The sequence below is a fragment of the Neovison vison genome, chromosome 6 (genome assembly GCF_020171115.1).
Source record: "Neovison vison isolate M4711 chromosome 6, ASM_NN_V1, whole genome shotgun sequence".
NCBI classification, from domain to species: domain Eukaryota; kingdom Metazoa; phylum Chordata; class Mammalia; order Carnivora; family Mustelidae; genus Neogale; species Neogale vison.
The window spans coordinates 207,551,887-207,577,417 of record NC_058096.1 but is presented as its reverse complement, the minus strand read 5'-3'; the positions used below and the strand labels follow the sequence as shown (position 1 = coordinate 207,577,417).

Sequence of the window (25,531 nt, the reverse complement as noted above, 5' to 3'; positions counted from 1 at the left end):
AGAATAGTGCTAACTCTTCTGTCTCCTCTTCTTACACATGTATGTCACCTCTACTTTCAGTTTAATAACGGAATATCAAAGTGCTTTCTCTTTATTTTTCTGAGGTTTTATTCTCGTAACACTAGAACATGAGCAAAATAAAAAACTGAGTTTGAAAGAAAACACTTTATTAACACTAAGTACAAAGTATCTACATTATAAATCACTTTCATATTCTCTTCATGTTAAAAAATGATACAATTTTTCATCAAATTGGTAAAGAAAATTAACCACACTTTTTTTTAATGTAAAGATGTTTATGGCTTATAAGAAAAATATAGAAGAAAATGTCTTAAGAGGAGATAAATAATTATGAGTTAACTATAAACAGACTATATAAAGCAACCTAGAGAAGATTAAGATAGGTCTGTATACGTTGCTCTCAACAGGCGTCCAAAACATATTTAATTATGTGATCATGTGTGTTTGGGCCAGGATGAGGGGATAAAATTCAAAAAAAGTACATATGGTAAAGATTTCATTTCTATACGTAAAAAGTGGAAATATCTATGAATGTTGGTATAGGTTGGTATAAAAAGTACTGGGAAAGACCAGAAATCGAGGTATTGGGGTTTGGAAGACATTTTACTTTATGCACTTTTGAAATGCTAGGGTTTTATCTCATCTTATAGTAAAAGCTAAAAAAAAAAAAAACCAACATTTACCTCTCAAGACACAAACATTATAAGAGATAAAAGGTTATGACATTAGTTTTAGGGCTACTTTACAGAGCACTGTCAAAGTATACTATAATGTACAATGAAAGAGAAATCTATCTCCTTATAAACACTGTTATACATTGGAGATTTCATTGCTTATAAATACTCAACGACAGGTAGAAGGAGAAAGGTTAAATCTGATTCATCACCAATTTTTTCTACTATTTTGAGACATTTAATATAACAATTGAGCAAAATCAGAACATGTTAATTTACTTACCATTCAATCATGAGGAGACGATTAAGACAATCTTCCCCGCACGCTATTTCACCTTGAGCTCTTTCATCTTTAGAAAGAGGTGTACACTCACACTGCATTCGCTTAATATCCCGATGGGATTTATTCTTCTTTCTATTAGGTAAAATTTCGTAAGAATTGGTTTAAGAAATCTCCTGGCAATGATACAACATACACAATCAAATATGTGCTAAATCTCCTTAGTTTCACATTTAATGATTCTGGTTAAGTCAAGCATTCAAAAAGAAGAAAACATCTCTTCACTACTATCTGTGAGACTAAAAACACTAAGACTTATGCTGCAAAGAGAATGAGAGGAAACCTTCAGCCCCGACAAATGGAAGGATAGGGTAAGTTCAAGTCTATCATTTTGGACTCAGCCCTCATTTCCTAGTCCATTTCAGCTAAATCTCAAATTCTGAGCAATTTCAAGTGTTAATAGTTATATTTGGCTCAGGAAAAAAAATGAGAATCAAAAGGTGACACAGTTGATTAAAATGAAGTTTAAGACTCAGTCCTGGGAATGTGTGGGGGCCTCAGTCGGTTGGGCATCTGCCTTTGGCTGGTTATGATTCTGGAGTTCTGGGATTGGGTCCTACATCAGGCTCCTTGCTTAGAGGGGAGGAGCCTGCTTCTCTCTGCCTGCTGCTCTCTCTCTCTCTCTCTCTCTCTGACAAATAAATAATCTTAAAAAAATAAAAAGAATCAGTCCTCCTCGATGAGCAAATAATGGTTGAGGGAAAAAAAGATATTTAATTTATAAAACACAGAGACTGAGGAAGGAAAGAAGTTGCTAAAAAAATAAATTAAAAAATAAGTTCTTTTTTTCTTTTAGAGAGAGCATGAGAGCATATGCACACACAAGCAATGGAGAAGGAACACAGGGAGAGGGAGAGAGAGAATCTTAAACAGGCTCCATGCCCAGATCAGAGCTCAATGCAGGGCTCTCTCTCACAACCCTGAAATCATGACCTGAACCAATATCAGAGTCATACGATTAACAGACTAAGCCACCCAAGCACCCGTAAAAATAAGACTTTTATTAAGAGTTTAACTCAATAAATCTTTCAGAGAATCTTTCAGTAACAATGAATTTCTAAAAATCTTATTTAACAGAAAATTAAATGATTAAAAAAAGAATGAAGTATAATTTACAGAAGTGTATAACAGAATAATAAGGCATTGCAGAATAATCAGAGGACTAAACTTTCTCAACACAGATTGATTTGGGGGTAAAAAGGGAAACTGTTCAAATAAATACCTATACCAGATATTGCAAAGAAAGTGAAAATGTGATTATTTCCTGGCTTTTATGTTGAACTTTCTTTCTGACCCTTGTCCAAAAGGAAGGAAAAAAAATCAAAGATGGTTGAAGAAGATCGCCTTAAGATTAGGGCAGTCTGACTCCAACTATCAGACAGTGAAGAGCATAGCTGCTCTATGCAGCTGTCTTAATCTCCTAACTAATCTGCTTTCATCTTCAACATATGGTCTATTACAGTCCCAACTTAAAAAGTACCTGAAGAGTGTCCTGACAGCTCCAACTGAGTTTGAGTAACAGGAATGACTCATCTGGATCAATTCAAGGTATCATTCATTAATAAGTGTATGACTATTCTCAGTCTGAAGAAACGGAACTAAAGATAAACCATATATCTATTTACAAGTACTTTAAGAACTGTAGTTTTGAAAATCGGCAAAAGCTTTATTTTGTATTGCTTTGTAAGGACTAATGGGCACGAATTCAGATAACCCTATTTTCATTAAACCTAAGAAAATGTTTTCACTAGACTCAATACCATTGCAAAATTTGTGTTCTTGGTGGCTCCTAAAGGCCCAGCATATAAGAATAAGCACTTTAAAGGGGCGCCTGGGTGGCTCAGTGGGTTAAGCCACTGCCTTCGGCTCAGGTCATGATCTCAGGGTCCTGGGATCGAGTCCCGCATCGGGCTCTCTGCTCAGCAGGGAGCCTGCTTCCTTCTCTCTCTCTGCCTGCCTCTCCATCTACTTGTGATTTCTCTCTGTCAAATAAATAAATAAAATCTTTAAAAAAAAAAAAAAAAAAGAATAAGCACTTTAAAAATGCTGAATAAGGGGCACCTGGGTGGCTCAGTGGGTTAAAGCCTCTGCCTTCGGCTCAGGTCATGATCCCAGGGTTCTGGGATTGAGCCCCGTATTGAGCTCTCTGCTCAGCGGGGAGCCTGCGTCTCCCTCTCTCTCCGCCTGCTTGTTATCTCTGTCAAATGAATAAATAAAATCTTTAAAAAAAAAATGTTGGATATATATAAATGCTTCCCACTCTGAAAAAGCTCTCCAATGTTCCCACCAACCAGATCTATATATATTGTGTTACATGTATCTGGATCTCACTGCTGAGCAAATCCCAGAGGACTGGGTTGATTAGTTTTACTTTAGTCTTTTAAAGACCCTGTGCGTGAATACTCATGCAATTCCTAAAAACTACTACTTAAAATATTCAATATTTTAAACTTAAACCTAATTCACTAGATGTAAATTATAACTGTAAGAGATGCTCTATATCATAAAAAGGTTTTTATTTTTCAAGATTGATTTATTTATTCAGAAAGAGAGAGGGAAAACGTGTGAGCAGAGAGAGGGGCAGAAGGAAAGAGAGAATCTCAGACTCCAAGCCCATCACGAATCCTGACACAGGGCTCGATCTCACAACCCTGAGATCATGACCTGAATTAAAACCAAGAGTCGGATGCTCAACTAACTGAACCCAGGAGCCCCAAAAAAGCTTTTTTGTTTAAATACGAAAAACTTATCATGAGACCTAATTTTAACTTTACCTTAACCACAGTGGAAAAAAAATTTCATTATAAAAAAAAATTTTAACACTTAAAAAGATGATGGCTAGGTAGAGTCTTAGGTAGAAGAGAAATTTGCAAAAGGAAAGACTTCAGGTTTTTTTGTTTAAAAAGGCACGTTCAACACATATTCATATTGGGAAAACAAGAGGACTGTCGAGGAAAGGTGAAAGAAAGCGGGCTGTGCAGCTCTGCTTTGGAGGACTATGTTTCATTACTCCTATTCTCATTATACTTGCTTCTTGTTAGGGATCTGTAGTAAACCATTTTATCATTTAATTCTAAAATAGTGGTTATGCTATTGCCAAATTTAATCATTTAATCTATTAGCAATAGACTAAAAAAACAGACAGAAAATGGTGTTCTAGTCTAGTTCCAGTTTTATGAAGTACCTTTTAAAGATACTTCATTCTGAGCATTTTTGAAAAGGAAAAAAAAAAAAATCAAGCACAATTACTTTCTTCTTTTTCTAAAAGCAGACTATTTTGCTGAGATTTTGTTTCATTGTTCATCATAGTTACACATGTAAAAGGAATTTAAGAAAAATAGGGCTGGCCTAAATCACACTTTCAGAACCCAAAAGGTAATGAGACTCCCCCCTCAAATAAAAAATAATTAGACACCCCTTCCTAGGCAGTGGGGGATGGATACTGAGGGAAGGAACCTATGACATCAAATCTAAATAGGTAAATACTTTTTCTATTGTTTAATGTATATCTTATCACAAACCTGTATTTCATACAATTGACCTCATATTATGTGAATCATTGAAAGCTGATTTTTTTTTTTTTTTTTAACAAAAAGAGGTTAAAATTTGCTGCACAAGGGACGCCTGGGTGGCTCAGTTGGTTGGACGACTGCCTTCGGCTCAGGTCATGATCCCGGAGTCCTGGGATCGAGCCCCACATCAGGCTCCCAGCTCCATGGGGAGTCTGCTTCTCCCTCTGACCTTCTCCTCGCCCATGCTCTTTCTCACTGTCTCTCTCTCAAATAAATAAATAAAATCTTAAAAAAAAAAAATTTGCTGCACAAGCATTCAGCAAGCTTACCTTTCTGTTAAATAAACATTTTCTTCAATCAGATCGAAGTAACAAGGCATCTTCCCTTGCTTGGCATATTCTTTCCATCGCTGTGGGTCCCTGAAGTCCTCCATGACACAAGAAGGCCCAACCAGGGCTGAGCCCGGAGGCACTGCTGTTTCCCCCGGCTCTACCGCCACTCGAACTTTCTTTCTGTCCTGAAGTTCACCTTCACTTTCAGAATCACTCTCCAATTCCTGTCTCCTTTTTTTTGGAGGTCCTCTATCTTTCATCTCATTTTTTTCTAAGTTTTTTGAAAGATCTTTCTTTTCATTCACAGTTAAAGAATCCTTAACGGAATTGCTGCTTATTTCAGGTGCTTGCACTGACCCCTTGTCCTTCTGAAGGGACAGAAAAAACTTACTGGACTGTGTTGAAAAATGAGATCCTCCACGTTGATCCCAATTCTCCTCCTCTTCACGGTCATCTGTTAAGGAATCTGGTACCTGCCCTTGAATTCGATCATACACAACCCCAGTTCCAGGAGGTCTACCTGCTGATCTTGGATCCCAGTAGCCATTGCCTTGCCAGTAATTACGTGTCCCACCATAATGCTCTGCACTTTGCTGATACTTGTGTCCACCACAGGCTCCATAGCTGCTGTCAGGTTGTTGATACGTGGTAGTAGGTTTTTCTTGTTGAGAGAATTCCCACCCTAGGTTTCGGAGCTCTTCTGATGAACGGAAACCATCCACTCGCTCACAAGAGGAAGAAAAACTCAACTCTGTTTTTCCCAGTCGACTATCCGGTCTGTTAGGGAAAGTGATCTGTTGCCGAGACTTACTTGGGACATCTTCAAAATCATCAGAAGAGTAAACTGGAAGCTCTTCCTGCTGCCTAGAAGCTATTTTGGCTTTTGTGGTTTCCTCAGAATTTGGATGACCTAGAAAGTCAGATTTCACATCTGTATGACTTGTACTATCAACGCCATCACTCTGAGGATGAGCAATTTCAGATAGGTGGTTATCTATTTGTTTTCTGCTAGGCTGTGAGAAACAAACTTCCAGATTCTTCTCTGTCCCTTTATGATGGAAGAACTTCTCTGTTTGGGAACAGGGTTTGCTTGCTACACTCTCAAATTTTTCCTCATATGAATGTCTCCTTGACTCCAATCTCTCCTCTTCCCAGTGGTCAGAATAGTGTCTGTAACTCTGACTACTCCGAGAAGAACAAGGACTGGTTTCTTCCATGGGCAAAGTCGAATTCTTTGGCACTACCACAACAGACTGAAGACGGTTTCTTGGAATACTGCTATCATCAGAATCTGTATCTTCAGAGTCACTTTCATCACTTGAACTTTCAGAAGAACCAGAATAATCTTCATGGACAGTAGATACAATCTCTGAGGCATGCCCACTACTGTCACATTTTAAGGTATATGTTACACCATCACTGTCTTCCATGGTTAAATTCAAGTCACAAGACGAAAATACAACTTCTGAATCATCAGAGGTATGCACATGTCCTCTTCCTCCTTCTTCATCTAAAGAGATTTCTGCTCTTCCTCTTCTATCAGGCAATATGGAATTCCCTTCTTCTTGAACCTCTTGCACACATTTCCCAGACAACCCATTATTATGCCTATTTTCCCAAGAAGCAAATCCTCTTCCTGAATCAGGAAGGCCGCTACCTACTTCTGCTGTTTCTTTCTCTGCATGCTTTAAAAACTCTGTGCTTTTACTCTTTAGCACAGCATCCAAAACCGGAGATGTGTTCTCTCCACATTGAAACAGAGTTAAACTGTCCACTTTTATTCCTGGTGGAAGACTTGGAAGAGATGAAGCAATGCCTGAACTCTCAATAGGTTGATATAAATCATCAAAATGGTTAACAGAAGCCGAACTAGTGCTACCAACATTCTGCTTATATTCTTCACATGCAAATTTTGAGTGCTGATCTGTCAGATTTCTATCATCACATATAACTGTTTTTGATTTCAAATGCACATTCATAAGGCTATTTGAAGAAATCTTCATAACTGAAGGCTCAATCTTTTCAGCTTCAGAATGATGCAATGAAGGGTTCTTGTCATTTGAAGTACAGCATATATCTGAATCTTTGGTTTTACAGCAAGAAACTGTCATATCGACTGGTTCTTTAATTACAGTTTTAGAATAATCTATAGTCATAACCGGCAAAGACATAAGTTTATCTTGGTGTGGTGACACTGGAGGTTCTGCTTCTCTGAATGGGCTTCCTGACTTACTATGCAGCATGCAACTATCATCTGAGTCTTTTTCTTTACATCTATTAACATTCTGAAATCCATTTGATGGAAGCATGCATCCTTTGACCAAAGGGGACACCTCTGATCCAGTCACACTATCATCAGAAGACATCAAAACAGTGTCAGCTTTAGAAGTGCAAAATGTTGCCAAATCAGATTCTGCCCCAGGAGATCCATTTATATTTAATTCTATGGGGCAATAATTTCTTAATTGATCATTCTTCACCTTAGATAAAGAGTCTAATTCCTTAATACTATCATGGCTATCATGTCCTATAAATTCAGATTTAAAAATAAGTGATTCATCTAGCTTTTTAAAAGTAGGTGAATCATTTAATCGATTTGATGGAGATGGAGACCCAGTCTTTTCTCTTTCAGGAATTTTACTAATCATTCTTAAATCACTACCTTTTGAACAAGGAGCCTGTAAATTAGAAGAATGAGACGGTTTGATTTCCTCATTTAATTCTGTACAACAGAAAGAATTTTTAAATTTATCAGACTTGGATATAGATTTTGAAAGGGTAGATTTGTAACGGGAAGCACTGTTATCATGCTTGGAATAGGATGACCCCCGTCGGAATACCAGTTCATTAGGGGGAGAACAACATCTTTTTATTGCTTCATTTTCTGAAGTCCTTTTTGATTCTCTTTCTAATTTGGAAGAATACTTTCCTCTCTTCTCCATCTCTAAGTAAGAGGACTCAGTTTTGCAGTCCCTATCAGATTTAGAATAGGATGATGATGTCCTTAGGTCTCTGTAAGAGAAGGAATGAGAAGAGGTACGCCTTGAGTAGGTCTTCTTATACTCCTCTTCTGAGTCAGAACTCTCTCGACCTCTGTTATCTGTATATGGCCGAGAATAGCGTGCCCTCTCTCGATAAGGGGAACTCCGATGGTAGCGACGATCAGAGTCGTAATAATGGGATCGCTCCGACCGAGAATAGGATAAACTAGTTCTAGAGCCTCTGTCGGATCTGGAACGAGATCTGCTCCGCCTTCGCTCTCTCTCTGATCTACATCGAGAAGATATATACCGAGTATCTCTTTCAAGTTTTGAGTAGCTAAAATATTTATCATCTCTCTCTGTTTTAGACCGTGAAGATTTCCCTAAATCCTCATTTTTTAAAGGTGCTAAGCTCTTTTTTGAATCTCTTTCCTTTTCAATGCTTGCTGAAAATTTTAAATCATGTGATCTTTGACTTGAGGAAGTCCGTACAGAATCTTCATCAGATTCTGAAGCAAGAAAGGTGCCTTCAGATTGCGAGGATTTCTTCTTAGAACCTGTTTTTTTGGAGCCCAGATTACTCTTAGAACTATCTGGAATTTCTTCTTCCTTCCCAATATGGGAATCCTCTTTTTGTGAGGCAATATCTATTTGTTCATTCAAATTTTGAGTTATGTGTTCTTCTGAACTATTAGATACAGCAGCCTCCTGCTTAGTGTCCACTTCTGAAGATTCTGGTACAGTTTTAACTGGTGGTTCCTTCAGTGCTCTAACTGCTACATCTACTGGTGCTGTCATCAGAACGGGGATTGGTGTGTGTGGCAAGGCCACTGGCTCTGTTACTGGTGCTGGTGGTGAGGGTGTTGTGGCCTGAGGAGGTGGAGGTGGTGGAGGTGGAGACGAGGGTGGGGAGTCTACAGTTGTTGATTCTGCTATGACTGCTGGTAATGGTGCTATGGGAGGAGGTGGAGAGCTCACCGCTGTGGCAGGAGTCAGCAGTGGTCTGGATGTCACATGAAGCAGATGTTTCTTAAAATGAATTTTGCCCAATTCTACCCTTGATTTTGGTGGGGAAGAGTCTTCGGTAGTAGATAAGGTATCTCCAATGTCCATTTTAATTTTAGGGGTCAAGTCTACTTGAAGAGGTCCAGCTGGGGAGTTTGGAGTATCATTTTGCTTTTCATTGCCAAGTGCAGTCAGAAACCTGTTCTGCAAAGTTTTCTTTGTAAGGCTGAAACTGAAAGACACCTTCTGTCGTCCCTGTTCCTCCAAATTAACTTTAGTCTTGGTGCCTTTGGGTAAAAATCGACTAGAAGCAACACCTTTGAACATTGGTCCTTTGATGAAACCTGTTTTCTGCACATTTTCAATCTTTGCCTATAAATGAACAAAACAAGCAGTTACTACAACAATAAAGTTACTTTCAAATGACGAGTATCACAGTTTAAAATGTCAAAAAAATGAAAAGTCCTTTTTAAGGACAGTATGAATTTCACTAACTAGATAAGCACTTCTTTATTATAGAAAATTTCAAACATACTTAGAAGTATAGAGGATAGTATAAAAAATCCTAAGTACACACCTCAGTTTCAACAATTACCCGTATTTTTCTATTCTTGTCTGTTACACAAAGAATTTATCCATTTTATAACTTTTTCCCCCAGGCAGAATTTTCAACAAGAATGAAAAAAAAAATCATATGTAATTCAAGACACAACACAAAAAGACAAGCGGATAGAGAGCAATAACTAACAACTCAATGAGAACAGTCTAGTCCTATGTCATAACTGAGAAGAAATAGCAGAAGTCATTGTAACTAGTGGTCTCCTGACATCACACAGAATCACTTAGGTGCTTGGTAACAAAGCAACAAAATCTGCAACAAAACTCCAAGGAATAGCAATTCACTGGTTCTAAGGTAAGGCAAGAAAGTATGTTTTGTTTGGTTTTGTTTTGGGGAACTAAGCATGTGAGGCAATTCCAATGGACTTTCCAGATTTGAAAACCAATGGTCTATACCAGCAATCTCCCATCTTATTTTACAGATGAGGTAAGCAAATGAGGACCAGACTTTTCTGCTTCCTGTAAATTAATCCGCCCTTGCACATTACCACTGTCTCTGCCTGGGCCCCACATACTCAGCCCATGCTAATTTATAGTCCAATTCTACTGTATGAGTATGAACCACAAAGTATACATCTAAGATTTTTCCCTCCCTTTTTTGCCAAACCACCAAAGGAAATAGTGGGCTTTAGAAGTTTAAGGCATAACCTAGGTGGTAGAGAGAACATCAGAAAACTCTATCACCCTCAAGCCTAGATTAAAGATGGTACACTGGCCATCTGCAACACTTTTCTAATTGATATTCTTTAATCAACTCTCACTGTTTAAGAGAACAAGCTTTCCCTTTCAATATAGTAAAATCTGAAATCAGTTTTCAATATTATACAGTAACATTTCAAATAGGAAAGTAAATGTTTCCTCACGCATTATCACAGAGCAGTGGTCTTCAAATACTTTTAAGAAACAGAGTCCACTTGACAAATGACATCTTACATTGTAGCTCAATACATAAAAACAGGGAAAATGCTGTCTCCAGATCTGCCCGTTTTCTCTACCTTGCCTAAAGCTTCTGAAGCTCCAAAGTTTAAAAACCGTTTTCTCAAGATATAAAGCGTTCCTCACTGGCTGAGTTACTACAGATCTTAAAATTCAGCAAAAACAATTACTTCATTTCACATTCAAAACAATAGCTAGGGTTGCCTGGCTGGTGCAGTCGGTAGAGTGCTCAGTTCTTGGTCTCAGGGCTGTTGAATTTGAGCCCCACATTGGGTGTAGAGATTACTTTAAAAATAAAAACTTAAAAAAAAAAAAGATAGATAAATTCTGAGTTATTGTGGGTGGTTTTGTTTTTTGTTTGAGAAAGCAAACACACACACAAAAGCAGGGAGAGGGAGAGAAAACCTTAAGCAGGGTCCATGTCCAGCTCCTCAGAGTCTGACGTGGGGCTCGACCTCACAACCCAGAGATCATGACCCAAGCCAAAAATCAAGAGTCAGGTACTTAACCAACTGAGCCACCCAGGTGCCCCATCAATTCTGAATTTTTAATCCAATAATTACTGAATAACTAGTTAAAATAATACTTACCTCATTTTCTTCTTCTCTATTGCCATCCAGCCAAGAAAGCATGCAAAAGAATAAACAGAAATCATAAATACTTAAAACCAATTGAAATCAAAGTTGTTTTTTATTAAAACCTAGGATACTACAACCTATTCAATATGGTATTCGGTAAGGTTTCAATTACATTTGGTATAGCAAATATTTATTGAAGATAGCACCACGAACTGTGAAATTAAAAGGTGAATAAAGCAGAGTGCCTGCCCTTAAGAAGCCTACAGTGTCCTGTAAATACAAAATGTAATATTGTTACAAAAGTTAATTCCAACATAATAAAATATACAAGGACAGAAATATGTACAGTGTAAGAGCAAAGAGGGAGATAGCTCAGTTTAGTAGAAAGATAGGAAAGCAAAGAATCCTTCCTAAAAGAAGAGTAGTTTCTCAAGATGAAACCAGAGATGGAGACAAACCATAACTGACTCTTCATCATACTAAACAAACTGAGGGTTGCTGGATGGGAGAGGGATGGGGTACGTGGGGGATGGATATTGGGGAGGGTGTGTGTTGTAATGAGCATTGGTTATTATAGAAGACTGATAAAGCACAGACCTGTAACTCTAAAACCAGATGATACATTATATGTTAATTAACTGAACTTAAGTTTAAAAAATAAAAATATAAATAAATAAATTTCAAAGATTTACAGAGAAAAAAAAAAAAAAAGAGTAGTTTCTGAAGAATATACCTGTAGGGAGATTCTAAGCAGAGGGAGAGTCTCCACAAAGGCACAGAAATGAAAACATAGAACAACATGCACTAGAAAACTATAAACAGTTCAACATTACCTGAGTATAAAGTATAAGGCAGAAAGAAGCCAATAATTAGGTGAAGAAGGGGGCAGTAGCCAGGTCCAAAGGCCGGTTTCTCATGAGGCCAAATAGATTTTATCTTACAGATTAGGTGTTCTTAATCCTTTGTGGTGTCCATTCAACAGTCCCTTTGCTGATTACAAGGTATATACTCTATTCAAGGTCACAGTGTGTGGCTCTCTGAGCACACAGTTATGTTCTAACAAAGCTAACCACACTGTGTCCTGAGACTGTGGAATCAAAAGCCCTAAGTCTGGTATACACCAGTGCACCAAGGCATACTGGGGAAAGGGAAGCTACAAAAAGGGCTTTAGGTTATGACAGCCAGATTAGTACTTTAGGCAGGCCACTCTTTATATATGGCAAGACTGCAATGTAATAATCTGTTTTAAATGCCCCTTAAAAGAAATGTACAAAAATCCTGCCTCCAAATGTAGGCCTGACTCCATCATAAGCCAGTCTATTCACCAATGTCTACAGAGCCATACAAAACCTAAACAATGAAGGGTAAAAAAAGTTGGCAATACATGGATGAGATCTGAATCAGAGTCAAGGTTAAACACTTTCTTCTACTCCAAAACCACTAAAAACTTCACAGATGCAATCTTAGAACAACTGTATTTCATTAATTCTGTGATGTACATTTTCCCCACATATAATACTTCTGCATCACACCATCGATAACATCATAGTTTGACAGGCACCATTTTTTCCTTTCTTTTTTTTTTTAAACACTTTTTTTTAAAGATTTTATTTATTTGACAGAGAGAGATTACAAGTAGGCAGAGAGGCAGGCAGAGAGAGAGAGGAGGAAGCAGACTCCCTGCTGAGCAGAGAGCCCGATGCGGGACTCGATCCCAGGACCCTGAGATCATGACCTGAGCCGAAGGCAGCGGCTTAACCCACTGAGCCACCCAGGCGCCCCATTTTTTCCTTTCTTAGTGGTTCATAAGATAGTTGTGTCTTACAACCTACGACATTCTAGATTTGGGGATGCCTGGGTGGCTCAGTGGTTGGGGCATCTGCCTTCAGCTCGGGTCATGATCCCAGGGTCCCAGGATAAGGCCAAGCGGCAGGCTCCCTGCTCAGCGGGGGGTCGTTTTTTCCTTCTCCCATTCCCCCTGCTTGTGTTCCCTCTCCCAATGCCTCTCTGTCAAATAAATAAATAAAATCTTTAAAAAAAAAAAAAAAGATTTGATTTAAATTAGTACCATGTGGAATTTTTTCAAAGAACATCAAAGGTACCTGGAAACACCCAAGCATTTGGAATGTCATTCATATTTGTACTCTCCTTTCCAGTGCACATTTAAGAATGTTCATGCTTGGGGCACCTGGGTGGCTCAGTGGGTTAAAGCCTCTGCCTTCGGCTCAGGTCATGATCCCAGGGTCCTGGGATCGAGCCCCGAGTCAGGCTCTCTGCTCCACAGAGAGCCTGCTTCCTCCCCTTTCTCTCTCTGCCTGCCTCTCTGCCTACTTGTGATCTCTCTCTCTCTCTGTGTCAAATAAATAAAATCTTTAAAAAAAAAAAAAAAAAAGAATGTTCATGCTTGTCCCATGCTTGTATCCATCTATATCCATACAGGAGTGCTGGAAATATTGAGGTGACCAGAACTCTTTCCTAAGCCTCAGCAGTTCTACTTTGGACAAGCAAATGAACAGGATAATCCTGACAAACTATAATCAGCATCATCACATGATCAAAAGCTGGTGAAACATTACAGAAGTAGGATTCAGGGGTGGAGGGGGAATAATGAGCCATTTCAGAAATCAGAGAATTGCTTAACAGAGATGGCAAGACATTTCCCAGAACATGATAATAAAATGTTTATAATAATAATAATATAGGCATGTATAGAAAATATGGGGGACAATATAAAATTTTCTCACTTTAAAGGCATGTCATATTAATAGAGAAAGATCAAATTACAAACAAGCAAAAGGAAAAGTCCACAATCCAACATCCAGAGACAACTTCTATTAATACCTTGGTGTGAAAAGCCTTCCAATGCTTCTTCTGTGTATGTGATGGTGGTTGGGAGGAGAAGGATAAACAAAGATCTTTGTTTTCAAGTATAGCAATCATACCATACAAGCCATTCTGTGTCTTCCCTCCCTCCCTCATAATAGAGCAGGGGAGCAAACAAGTTGTTTAGATCACAGAAAAAAATATGGAATCACTACAACAGACCAAAGGGAATGACCTTGAAAGAAGGGGATATAGATGAGTGAAGACATGGTTAAATTTTAAAACAAAGCAAGCATATCCTTTTGGTTTCTATTTCTCTCTCACATCCTCACTTGAGCATTGAGAGAAGGAACAGAGCAAAACAGTTAAAATTCAAGTGTATGTAACAGAAATGGAAGTGGACTATAATCCTCAATGTTGCTGCCCAAAGCTGGACATTATTAATTTATAATAGAGCTTGTCAGCACATTTATTCTACTTTTGCTGGCAGCATTAAACTATCTAGAAGCAACTAAAGGAACAACTGGTGAGTTACTCCAGAAAGTTGGGTGGGACAAGCGGGTAGATGACAAGGAGAGGAGAACTGAAGGCATTCCCAAGAATACATAAATGAGTGACCTAGTAACCCACAGATAACAGAAGAGAGTGAAATCTGAAAGCAGCTGATAAACTGAAAGAACAGGGCAGGGGCAAGATACTAGAAACTTCAAAGAGTAAATCTTCTGGAAACCAGAAAGAGAGGTAGAAGGGTAAGGTGAAAGAATTGGAAATTATGGTCAGAGCACCAGAGTTGGGATACATTTCCAGGAAATGACAGCACCCAGCTGTGGCCATGGAAGCAGACTGCCATTGCAGTAAGACAAGACTTTTTTGAAGAAACAAAATTCTGAGCCCACAATTAGTAGCAAAAATCAGCCACAAATGTTTTCTAATAAAAGAACACTTGTTTTGGTAAATAGTATAAAATAATGTTGAAGGAAGGTTGACAGAACTAGGGTATGGAAGCCAGAGCTAGGAGTACAGAGTCCCCAATATCCCTACCATGAAAAATAAACAGGCATGCAGACACAGCCATTTAATTCTCTAGCAAACAATCATGTTAGAATGGCCTTATTTCTTCTTTTGAAAAGCTAATATTGAAAAAAAAAAAAAAAAACAGGAAGACTGAAGCCAGTTGTCTGTCAAAAACGTATAGTCTAAATATCTGCAGCTTGCTGAAGAGCTACCTTTAAAGAATGTTGATTAGTCCATGTCAGCATGGTGCCAGATCTCCACTAGGCCACAGGGTACATGTGGAAATGACTCAATTAAGAGATATAGTCATAGCAAGTTCAAAGAACCAATGAATAACATGACTATTAAAATCAACCAACTAACTACCCAATCTCTCTGGTTAGGACACAAAAACTTAAGTTTCCAAAGGGAAGCTTGGTATGGGAGATTTGGCCATATCAAGAATATTCGCAGATGGGGACACCTGTGTCCTGAGACTGCTTGTGCTCCCTCTCTCGTGTGTCTCCCTCTGTCAAATAATAAATAAAATCTTAAAAAAAAAAAAAAAAAGAATATTCACAGATGAATACTCACAGCTGGATAGTAAGGAATACTATCCAGCTGGATAGTAAGGAATCTATTTTGGATACCATGTCACACAAGAAATGATACAGTTAAACAGAAGTTTGTTGTTGTTTTTAAGATTTTATTTACTTGTCAAGAGTGAGAGAGCGCACAAGCAGGGGGAGCTGCAGGCAGAGGGAGAACCAGGCTCCCCGCTGACCAAGGAGCCCAACTCCAGACTCAATCCCAGGACCTGGGGATCATGACCTGAGCCAAAGGCAGATACTCAACCGACTAAGCCACCCACGTATCCCAAACAGAAGTACTTTTATTACACTGGAAAAAAGACCACTTACAAGACCATAGTGATTTATTTTAAAATATCACAAAACTCAGAAGATAAAATACTCTTATCTTGCACAACTCCAGAAGTTGGAGCTGTGATGTACAGAATGACAGATTTTAGCTCATTTTAAGTCTGAACATTTTAAATTCATTTTCTTTCTTTGAAAAATACATGCACTCAGGGGGAAATTCATAATATAAAGAGATACACAACTCAAATTAGATCTCTTTCTCTACTGGCAACTAATGTTAAGTTCTTCACACCCTTCTGGAAATTGTGTGCATAAATGAGCATATGTATCTCTTTTTAAGGAGAAAACACATACATGAAAGGAAACATACCTTTCTATAACTTATTTTTCTCCATTTAAAGCCTTAGATATCATTATATATCAATACATATACATGTAGCTTCATTTTTAGTTCTACTATCATAATAGCTTTTCATGTTTCTAAGTCACTGGTATTTTCTTTCTGCTGGGAAGTGCTTTTTCGAGTCCTCTGCCAATCAACTGAATTGTTGGTCTTTCTTACTGATTTATAAAAATAAGATGTGAGGCATCTGCAACTGGAATATGTCACTGTACAGGACACTGAAGTTTCCTTGTCATCAGAAAAGCTTAAGAAGAATCTGGATGAGAACTTACCTCAAATGAGACAGAATTCCTGTTCTAGATGTCAAGCTAAAAGTAAGGTCCTAGAAGGTCTCATTCCAGGCCTTCAGTTCACTGAGTCTCCTGAACCACAAATCAGAAGCAGCACTTAATTACTTTACCTTGATTTTAATAAAACTTTAAAGATGACATGGGGTGCAGGGTGGCTCAGTGGGTTAAAGCCTCTGCCTTCAGCTCAGATCATGATCCCAGAGTCCTGGGATCGAGCCCCGCACTGGGCTCTGCTCAGCAGGTAGCCTGCTTCTCCCTCTCTCTCTGCCTGCCTCTCTGCCTACTTGTGATCTCTGTCTGTCAAATAAATAAACAAAATTTTTTTAAAAATGACATGGGAATGACTCTAAAGGTTTCTCACTAAAATTCATATACTCAAAAATGCTCAAGGTTAGTGTACCTCACATTTGAGTGATAGAAATCAATCTATCACTTGATTGTATGTATGAGCCTCTGTCATGAGTCCCTTTTTTAAAGAGACAAAAAATTGTCAGATATTGAAGGCTATATCTCAACTTAAGAGCACTGACTTAAGAATCTAAAATATTAAAATTTACTTTACTTGAAAATTACCATTGAAAAATGGTAGTTTTCAAGTGAAATAAATCTTAAAACTTCAAACTGGTCAAAATAATTTTTAAGGTGCATGGGTTAGAAAGTAGTATTGTGTTGATGTTAGTAGTGTTGATGTTAATTTCTCAAAATTGATAACTACACAGTGATTATATAGGAGAATGCCTTTGTCTTTAGAAAATACACATTGGAGGATATGAGGATAAAAAGGCATCATGACTATAACTATCAAATATTTCCGAAAAAAAGTAATGTGTACATGTGTGTATGCAGAAAGATAAATGATAAATGGTAAAATGTTCATACTGGGGTGAAGAAGGTATATAGGAAATCTCTGTATTATTTTTGACCATTCTGTAAGTCTAAAACTATTTCAAAGCTAAAAAACTGTTTTTTTAACTTAAGATAATCAAACATGAAAAACTTTTAAATACCCTCACAAAAATCTCCACCCCTTAAGAATCTAAGAAAGAGGCTATATGGACTCAGAGATCCTAGACCTCAGCTAGAGAAACATTACCTCTAAATTTTCCAAATTCCATATTCTGAAAGGCAGTGTTGAGAATAAGCTACATAAAAACTAGACCCTATGTTAGACTAAAATTCCAGATTCAGGATATTGTGAAGAGATAAAAACTCAAAAAGAGATGAGACAAGAGAACTGTTGATAACAAAAGGAAGGAAGCCTCCAGTGATAACCTGAAGAGTATTTCCCAACACTGCTTGGGGCAGGAGTTGGTTTATCTTGTTGACAGCGGCATTTATCTTATTTTATTTCTTCAAAGATTTTACTTCTTTGAGAGGGCACTCCCATGAGAAAGCATGGGTTGGGGGGGGGGGGACTAAAGAGAGAGGGAGGAACAGACTCCCAGCTGAACAGGGAGCCCAATGTGGGGCTCAATCCCAGGACCCTGGGATCATGACCGGAGCCAAAGGCAAGCGCATAACTGACTGAGCCACCCAGGTGCCCCAAGAGTGGCATTTAAATGCCAAACACTACTCAGAACATAGGAAATAATAAATATCCAACAACATCCCCAATTTCCTATGTTGCTAAGCTTGCTTTACACTAATCCCCAGAAGGAATTTCAATAGTTAAAATGATCTCCTCCAAATTCAAACATAGATCAGTCTCCACTTCAAGTAATTTTTCATATTGCCCTTCATTCTACCATCCTCCTCCCTCTCTCCCAGCCTCCATACACATATATCACCCACCCAAACCCCTCTTAATCCCCTCAGCCACTTTAATCTCACTTTCATTTACTTGGCAATTACCTAGTATGTACCCAGGACTATACTGCCTGTTGCTAGCCTTTTCCTTACCATTCCAAACACTACTACTAAACTCAACCCCTATACCATGTACTTTGCAGAGTGATAATCACATCCAACCTTGACTTCTATTTATTGTTTCTGCCTTCCCAACTAGGGTTCAAGTTACAAAGAGACAAAAGTAACATCCTTGCCTTTATTGTGTTATCTGGGTTGACCATTCCCATTCCTGGCATTAATTCTCATTACTTTTTGAAACAAAAAAAATTCCTTAACAATAGTCCCATGTTTTAACTTTCTCATTTCAAGCAATTCTCAAAGGAAAAGAAGGAAATACCTAAAAAGTGACCTGTAGGAAAAAACAAGCCATACAGCCCATAAATTAATTTATAACATCTGCCATACTCTCTCATTCAAAACATAGGACTCAAGAGGACAAGCAAATTAAAACATCCATTAGAAATATACGTAACTTATGTAAACAATAAAGTCATGAATACCACCCTGCTTTTTTAATGTAAGGCCTGAAAACTTTAGGCAAAGCACTTTGGGATGAATACGCGGACCTAAACCAGTGCCAATGGAGCGGAGAAACAGAAGCACTATTTCTCACTTGCTTTACATCCACATCTTCAACTAGCATAGTATCTCAAACATACAAAGAGCTCCTGACAGAGGCTCATACATACAGATTAAATCTAGAAAAAAATTAGTGAAATGTTATTAAAATTAAAGGCAAGAGTATTCTCAGAGGAAATAATTTAATCCAAACACTATCTCTGATATATACAGATCAAAATAACAACTCTCCCCCACAGTGTCATACTCATCAACCACTCTCATAGCCCAAGAATTGAAACTTTATTTTAACATAGTGGCTACATATGATACTGAGTAAAGCTAATAACTTATTTTCTTTAAACAAGCAATCACTTTGTAAACAAACACAGATGATCTTAAATGTATCCTTGTGGAGTTCCACAGTCAGTGAGGAAAGGTAAGAATATCATCCCAAATGTTAACAATTACATATTTACTTGAAATGTTTCTAAATTTGTCTTCCAAATTGATTTGCAGGAACACCTGCATAAAGTGAATTATGTTCTCCCCTTCAAGCAATCTGCTTTTTCCAAAACCCATATATCAGAATGTGTGGTGATCTAATTTGAACATTTTAGGGCCTATTATATACAAATCAGTTTCACTATTTATTTACTATTGGGAGTTAAATCTCTTAAATTACTGGTTTTATTTTCCTCATTGGGTAGATGTGGGAGGGGGGGTAGCCATTACTAAATAACCTTCAAAAGACAGAAATGTGTAAATATTGAAATTCAATTTTAATACCAGCCAATGAATCATAACAGAAACAGTTGAGGATAAGTTCTTAGTGAGCTGGACACATTATACTATTGTCTTATAGAGCCCATTACTAGACCACCATCACCACTATCAGCAGCTAACAGAGTATTTTCTATTTGGGGGATACCAGGTTATATGCTTTACAAACATCTAGTTCATCTGCAGTCCTCAAACTACCAAGGGTATACTATTTGTATTCCCATTTTGCAAATGAAGAAACCTAACATCACAGTAGCAAATGACAGAGCCAAGTATCCAGGCTTTTTGATGCAGAGCCCTTGCTCTTTAAATCAAATATTTATTAGCTATTACACAGAAATGGGAGCAAAGAGCAAAAAGTTTCAGAGAAACGTTATTGTGATTCAGTGTACTAGTAAATTATTTGCCTAGCAACAGAAGCAGTTGTATCATGAAATAGAGAGTAACAGTTCTGCTGATCTTGTGTCTAAAGAAATTCCCAACCTCTATGCAAGAAATCACTAGGTTTTGGGGTTTTCCCCCCAAAACTTCAGACTAGATTCTTCATTGAAGAAATACTCTACTGAAAGCAATGTGGAATACTAAGTCTGAGGAAGAGGGCTTACTATAGACAGACTACAGGATATAAAGTAGTGAATGTTTAAAAAGCTATACCTACCCTGTATTTTACCAGACTGAATACTTAGCCTTCCAGTCCTACTTTTGCTTAACCACATTAAACAGAAACATGAAAATAGATGGCGGTCAGTTCCTTCATGTGGTTATAGACCCTGATGCAAATTAGCTTAAAACCCAGCTTCAAATTAAAACAATGAAAGGAAAACATGTGATGTGATGAAATCTACACACATGAGATAGAAGGTATTTCTCTTTTCATACACAAAGATAGTAATTCAGGATATTTCTCTTCCATAAACACCTGCTTTCTTTGGTGTTAATATTAAAAATGCTTCTGAAAATAATTTCATTCTTTCATGTTTCAGAAGCAAGTTTTTTGCTGTTATAACTGTAAAAAAATCTACATGGGCTGGATTTTTATTTTGATAACACAAAGAACATAGCAACTCAGAAAGTTCCTAGAATAAATTACCACCAGACCAAAATCAAAACACACCAAAGAGGAATGAAACTCAGCTTAAAAAAAGAAAGAGAAACTCAGTTTTCTTCAGGAACAACAGCTTAAACACAGTAAGACAGCTATCATTTCTTTTCCTTTTTTTTTTTTTTAAGATTTTATTTATTTATTTGAGAGAGAGACAGTGAGAGAGAGCATGAGTGAGGAGAAGGTCAGAGAGCGAAGCAGACTCCCCATGGAGCTGGAAGCCTGATGCAGGACTCGATCCCGGGACTCCGGGATCATGACTGAGCCTAAGGCAGTCGTCCAACCAACTGAGCCACCCAGGCATCCCTATCATTTATTTTCTGATTATTGTGAAGTTGAAGCATTTTCCCAAAAATAGCAAATTAATGTTCAAGGTGTGAAAGAGAAAGGTTTAAAGTCAACTAACACAAGCACAAGTATGACAACGATACCCACAACTCAAAACAAACAAATCCCAAAACTCTTATTTTTACAAGGCAAAGTCAATGATAATATAAGATTACTGTGAATTACTAATGCACTGATTACACCATCCCTCACCATTTCATGCATGGAAAAGGAAGGTTAAAATAAAATGCAAAGGTTATCCATGTGATAGCAGAAGACTGGAACTAGCCTAAATCTTCATCAAAAGAGTGGCTGAGGGATGCCTGGGTGGTTCAGCTGGTTGAGCGGCTGCCTTCGGCTCAGGTCATGATCCCGGCGTCCTGGGATCGAGTCCCACATTGGGCTCCTTGCTCAGTGGGGAGCCTGCTTCTCCCTCTGCCTCTGCCTACCACTCTGTCTGCTTGTGCTCGCTCTCGCTCCTCTCTCTCTCTCTGACAAATAAATAATCTTAAAAAAAAAAAAAAAAGAGTGGCTGAATAACAGTGGTATATCCATTCAATGAAGTAGTATATAGTAGGACAAAGCAAATGATGAAGAACTCTGTATACTGTGCTGGTATGATCTCCAGAATATATTGTTAAATGAAACAGCAAGACACAAAACAGTACATTTTGTATGCTTCTATTTTCAAAATCGAAAACTGAAGGCGCAACAAAATTAAACCTATTAAAGGAAATGGTGAAAGAACAGGAATGAAAGTCACTCCTCTTTGAACATTCTTTCATTGCAGTAACTTTGGAAACACGTAAAACCTTGCATTTTTAAAAAATGAGAAAGTAAAAAAAAAAACAATTTCTAGGAACTCAAACTGTAAAAAAACTACACCAAATTGGTGACTGGCATAAACACAAAGAAAAGCTAAACTAAACTATTTTGACTACAAACACCTTACTGAAATATATCCTGAGGGTAAAAAAACACAAAGCAATCTTAAACTGTTACTAGTCTTACTAGTCTTACTATTATAATAATACCAGTATTACTACCGAAACTGTCATATATAAATAGATAAAGCAAATAAGTTATTACACTAATGTCATTAGGAACTAAGATTTTCAACATAAAAGTGATAAAGTTTTAAAACAAAAACTCTTAAATATGAATTGGAAAAATCCATATGAACTGAAAAGTTTTGTTGTTCTTTTTTCCTACAAAATACATATATCTTGGGGCACCTGGATGGCTCAGTGGGTTGAACCTCTGCCTTCAGCTTGGGTGATGGTCTCGGGGTCCTGGGATCAAGCCCCAATTGGGCTCTCTGCTCAGCGGGGGGCCTGCTTCACCCCCACCCCCTGCCTCTCTGCCTACTTGTGATCTCTGTCAGATAAATAAAATCTTTTATATATATATATATATATATCTTAACTGTCCAATGATAAGACCTAAGCACTGACGACCCAGTAGCCATAAGGAGCACGACTAGCATCTAGATTATAGTCTCTAAGTACCATTTTCACTAAAAGGAACCAAGAAATGGTGGCTCCAGGACTGAGGTAAAAAGTGTATACATGAGCTAGGGCCACGGAATTTACTAAAGATTACCAGGATCATGCAAAAGGTCACAGAACCCAATCTGAAAAGACTTCCACTGGACAAAAATGAGGCAATTTGAGCAACATGAAGAACAAAAAATGAGTGCAATGCATCAAAGTACAACAAATATATAAAGATAAACTCATAAAAAAATAAGTCCTTATTGATCACCTTTGGAGGTTAAATTACCAATATGACATCCACTCGTTCTCTGAAAATTGACAAAGGAAAAGAACTCAGTACTTGTCCTATCTTTCTCATATGAACTGTATTTCAGCATAATCAGCAGAATTCTATCTAATAAATTCAACAATCATCAATGGCAGCTAAAATCAGTAGATGAAAGGTTGATGGGGAACTGTGTAATAGACTACAGGATTGACTACAGGATTGACTACACTATTGTCAGGATTGACTACACCATAATTACTGGTTAAATTTGCAATCACTAAAATAAGAGAACCTGGTATTTCCCCCCTTACATGATGCAATAGGTAATCAAAAAAAAAACTGGAGTAGGAGTCTGATGTAACTACCAGTCTCCAAAAATTACAGGTAACAGAAAAACATGTTAAAGGACACCATAAGGATGCACAGAGCCGATAAATGTAATAAGGGTACTATTACAGATTGAGAGATTTGAAATCTGGTAATCACACGATTATTTAGATCCTAACTTAAAAAAAAAAAAAGAAACTAAGTAACAGTAAAGAATTATTGCCATTGCACGAGGCATGATAATGTTCTTATGGTTACTTTTTTTTTTTTTTTTTTAATTTCAAAGAGAGAGAGGGAGAGCAAAAGCACAAGGGAGAGCTTCAGCGAGGGAGAGGCAGAAGGAGAGGGAGAAGCAGGCTTCCCACTAACCAGGGAGCCCAATGTGGTCCTTGATCCTAAGACTGTGTGAGATCATGACCTGAGTTGAAGTCAAGAGTCCTAACAGACTGAACCACTCAGGCACCCCTACTATGGTTACTTTTTTAAAAACCTTTATCTCAGGGTGCCTGAGTGGTTCAGTCAGTTAAGCACCCAACTCTTGGTTTTAGTTCACATCATGATCTCATGGTTGCAGGATCGAGCCCCATGTTGGGCTCTGCACTAGAGCAGAGTCTGCATCAGATTCTCTCTCCTGCTCCCCACCTCCCAATGAATAAATAAAATATTTGTTAAAATAAATAAAAATATAAATATCTCTTAAAGATATAAAAGCATGAAAAAATATCTGGGGTGCTTCAAAATATTCCAGTAACACTAACAAAAAAATGGGGATATGAAACCAAGATGGCAAGGTGTTAGTAACTATTAAAGAGTATACTGGGCAGGGGCAGGTGGGGTATTCATTGTACTGTATATTCTCTCTCAAATGAATGTTTGAAATTTTCCATAATAAAAAAATGTTAATGTTTAATTGGAACATAAGAGAGGACAACCAATCCCCCAAATAAATAAACCTCAAGAGACCATGTGTCCACATACAGCAAGTAAGGATGGGTGGTAGAAGCATACTGGCAAGTGCTCACTTCAGCAGCATGTATGCTTAAAAAAAATAGAAAATAAAAAATTAAAAAATATGCTGGCAAAAACTTACATATTCCTGTAACCATCCAATCACCAACCTACCCACAATCAGGGCCCACTCACCTGGTTGTGGCTGAGCATTAATCTCTTTATCCAAGCAAAAATAATCTGAAAAACAGTCTGAGGGGTTTGAAGTGGCGGGGGGGGGGGGGGTGGGAGGTTGGGGTACCAGGTGGTGGGCATTATAGAGGGCACAGCTTGCATGGAGCACTGGGTGTGGTGAAAAAATAATGAATACTGTTTTTCTGAAAATAAATAAATTGGGGGAAAAAAAATCCAGGATTCACCCATCTGATTTTTTATTTATTTATTTATTTATTTATTAAAGATTTTATTTATTTATTTGACAGAGAGAAATCACAAGTAGATGGAGAGGCAGGCAGAGAGAGAGAGAGGGAAGCAGGCTCCCTGCTGAGCAGAGAGCCCGATGCGGGACTTGATCCCAGGACCCTGAGATCATGACCTGAGCCGAAGGCAGCGGCTTAACCCACTGAGCCACCCAGGCGCCCCACCCATCTGATTTAGACTTTATTTCTATGGTTGCACAGAATTAAATTCCCCAACAATAATAAAATATGTATCATAAATATATAAGATTATGCTATGATGGAAAATATTTTCTATAAATTAACTTTTGACAAATAGCATTAACATACAGTTCTCCGTTACGGGTCATTTAATTTGCAAAGAGAAAACTGAGAAAATTTTTTAAAAAGCAAAAATTCAGCAACAGTAGATATAAAACTATTTTGTATTTGGGAAGGAGAATATTAATATTCTGAATATTTAAATCTATCTTCCACCCATGTGCCAATCCTTTAGCATAAGTCACCACAGTGCTGTATTTCTATTTCCTGAGAAAAATCTTTTTGAGTTCTCAAGGTAAACATAAAAACAATACAGTATTTTGCACATCATTTGGCAAAATAGAAATCTGGTTACAATTTCCACTTCTAGATACCAAATTCCAGATATGTAAGATTAATAAAATAATGTAGAATATAAAGTTGGTCTGTTTCATCTATAAAACAATTGTCTCAGAACTTCTATCCCATGGGTTTTTGTTTATGTCTCAAATGTCAAGTTACACTATACAAGAATTTAAGAAAATGCAGTTGGTCCACAACCCTAGCCAGTAAGTCCCTAGCAACTTAAAAATATTCCAGTAATCACAGAGATGTTGAATGACATAAAAAGCTCACTAGAGGGGCACCTGGGTGGCTTAGTGGGTTAAGCCTCTACCTTCCACTTGGGTCACGGTCTCAGGGTCCTGGGATGGAGGCCCGAGTCAGGCTCTCTGCTCAGTGGGGGGCCTGCGCGCCACCCCCACCCCGGCCCCGCCTCTCTGCCTACTT

At 37.8% G+C, this 25,531-nt stretch overlaps 1 protein-coding gene across 3 annotated transcripts in view; it reads right to left on the bottom strand.

Moving 5' to 3' along the window:
• Positions 1-25,531, bottom strand: part of SETD2 (SET domain containing 2, histone lysine methyltransferase) — a 123,389-nt gene that overhangs the window by 82,897 nt on the left and 14,961 nt on the right. For all 3 annotated transcript variants that reach the window (XR_006385150.1, XR_006385151.1, XM_044253706.1), the window contains exons 2-4: positions 11,010-11,025; positions 4,877-9,237; positions 979-1,110 (exon numbers count right to left, since the gene is read on the bottom strand). Coding sequence is in view for 1 of the 3 variants with exons in the window: in XM_044253706.1 (XP_044109641.1) it covers positions 979-1,110; positions 4,877-9,237; positions 11,010-11,025 (4,509 nt within the window). In the remaining 2 variants the exon portion in view is untranslated. The remainder of the gene's footprint in view (positions 1-978; positions 1,111-4,876; positions 9,238-11,009; positions 11,026-25,531) is intronic.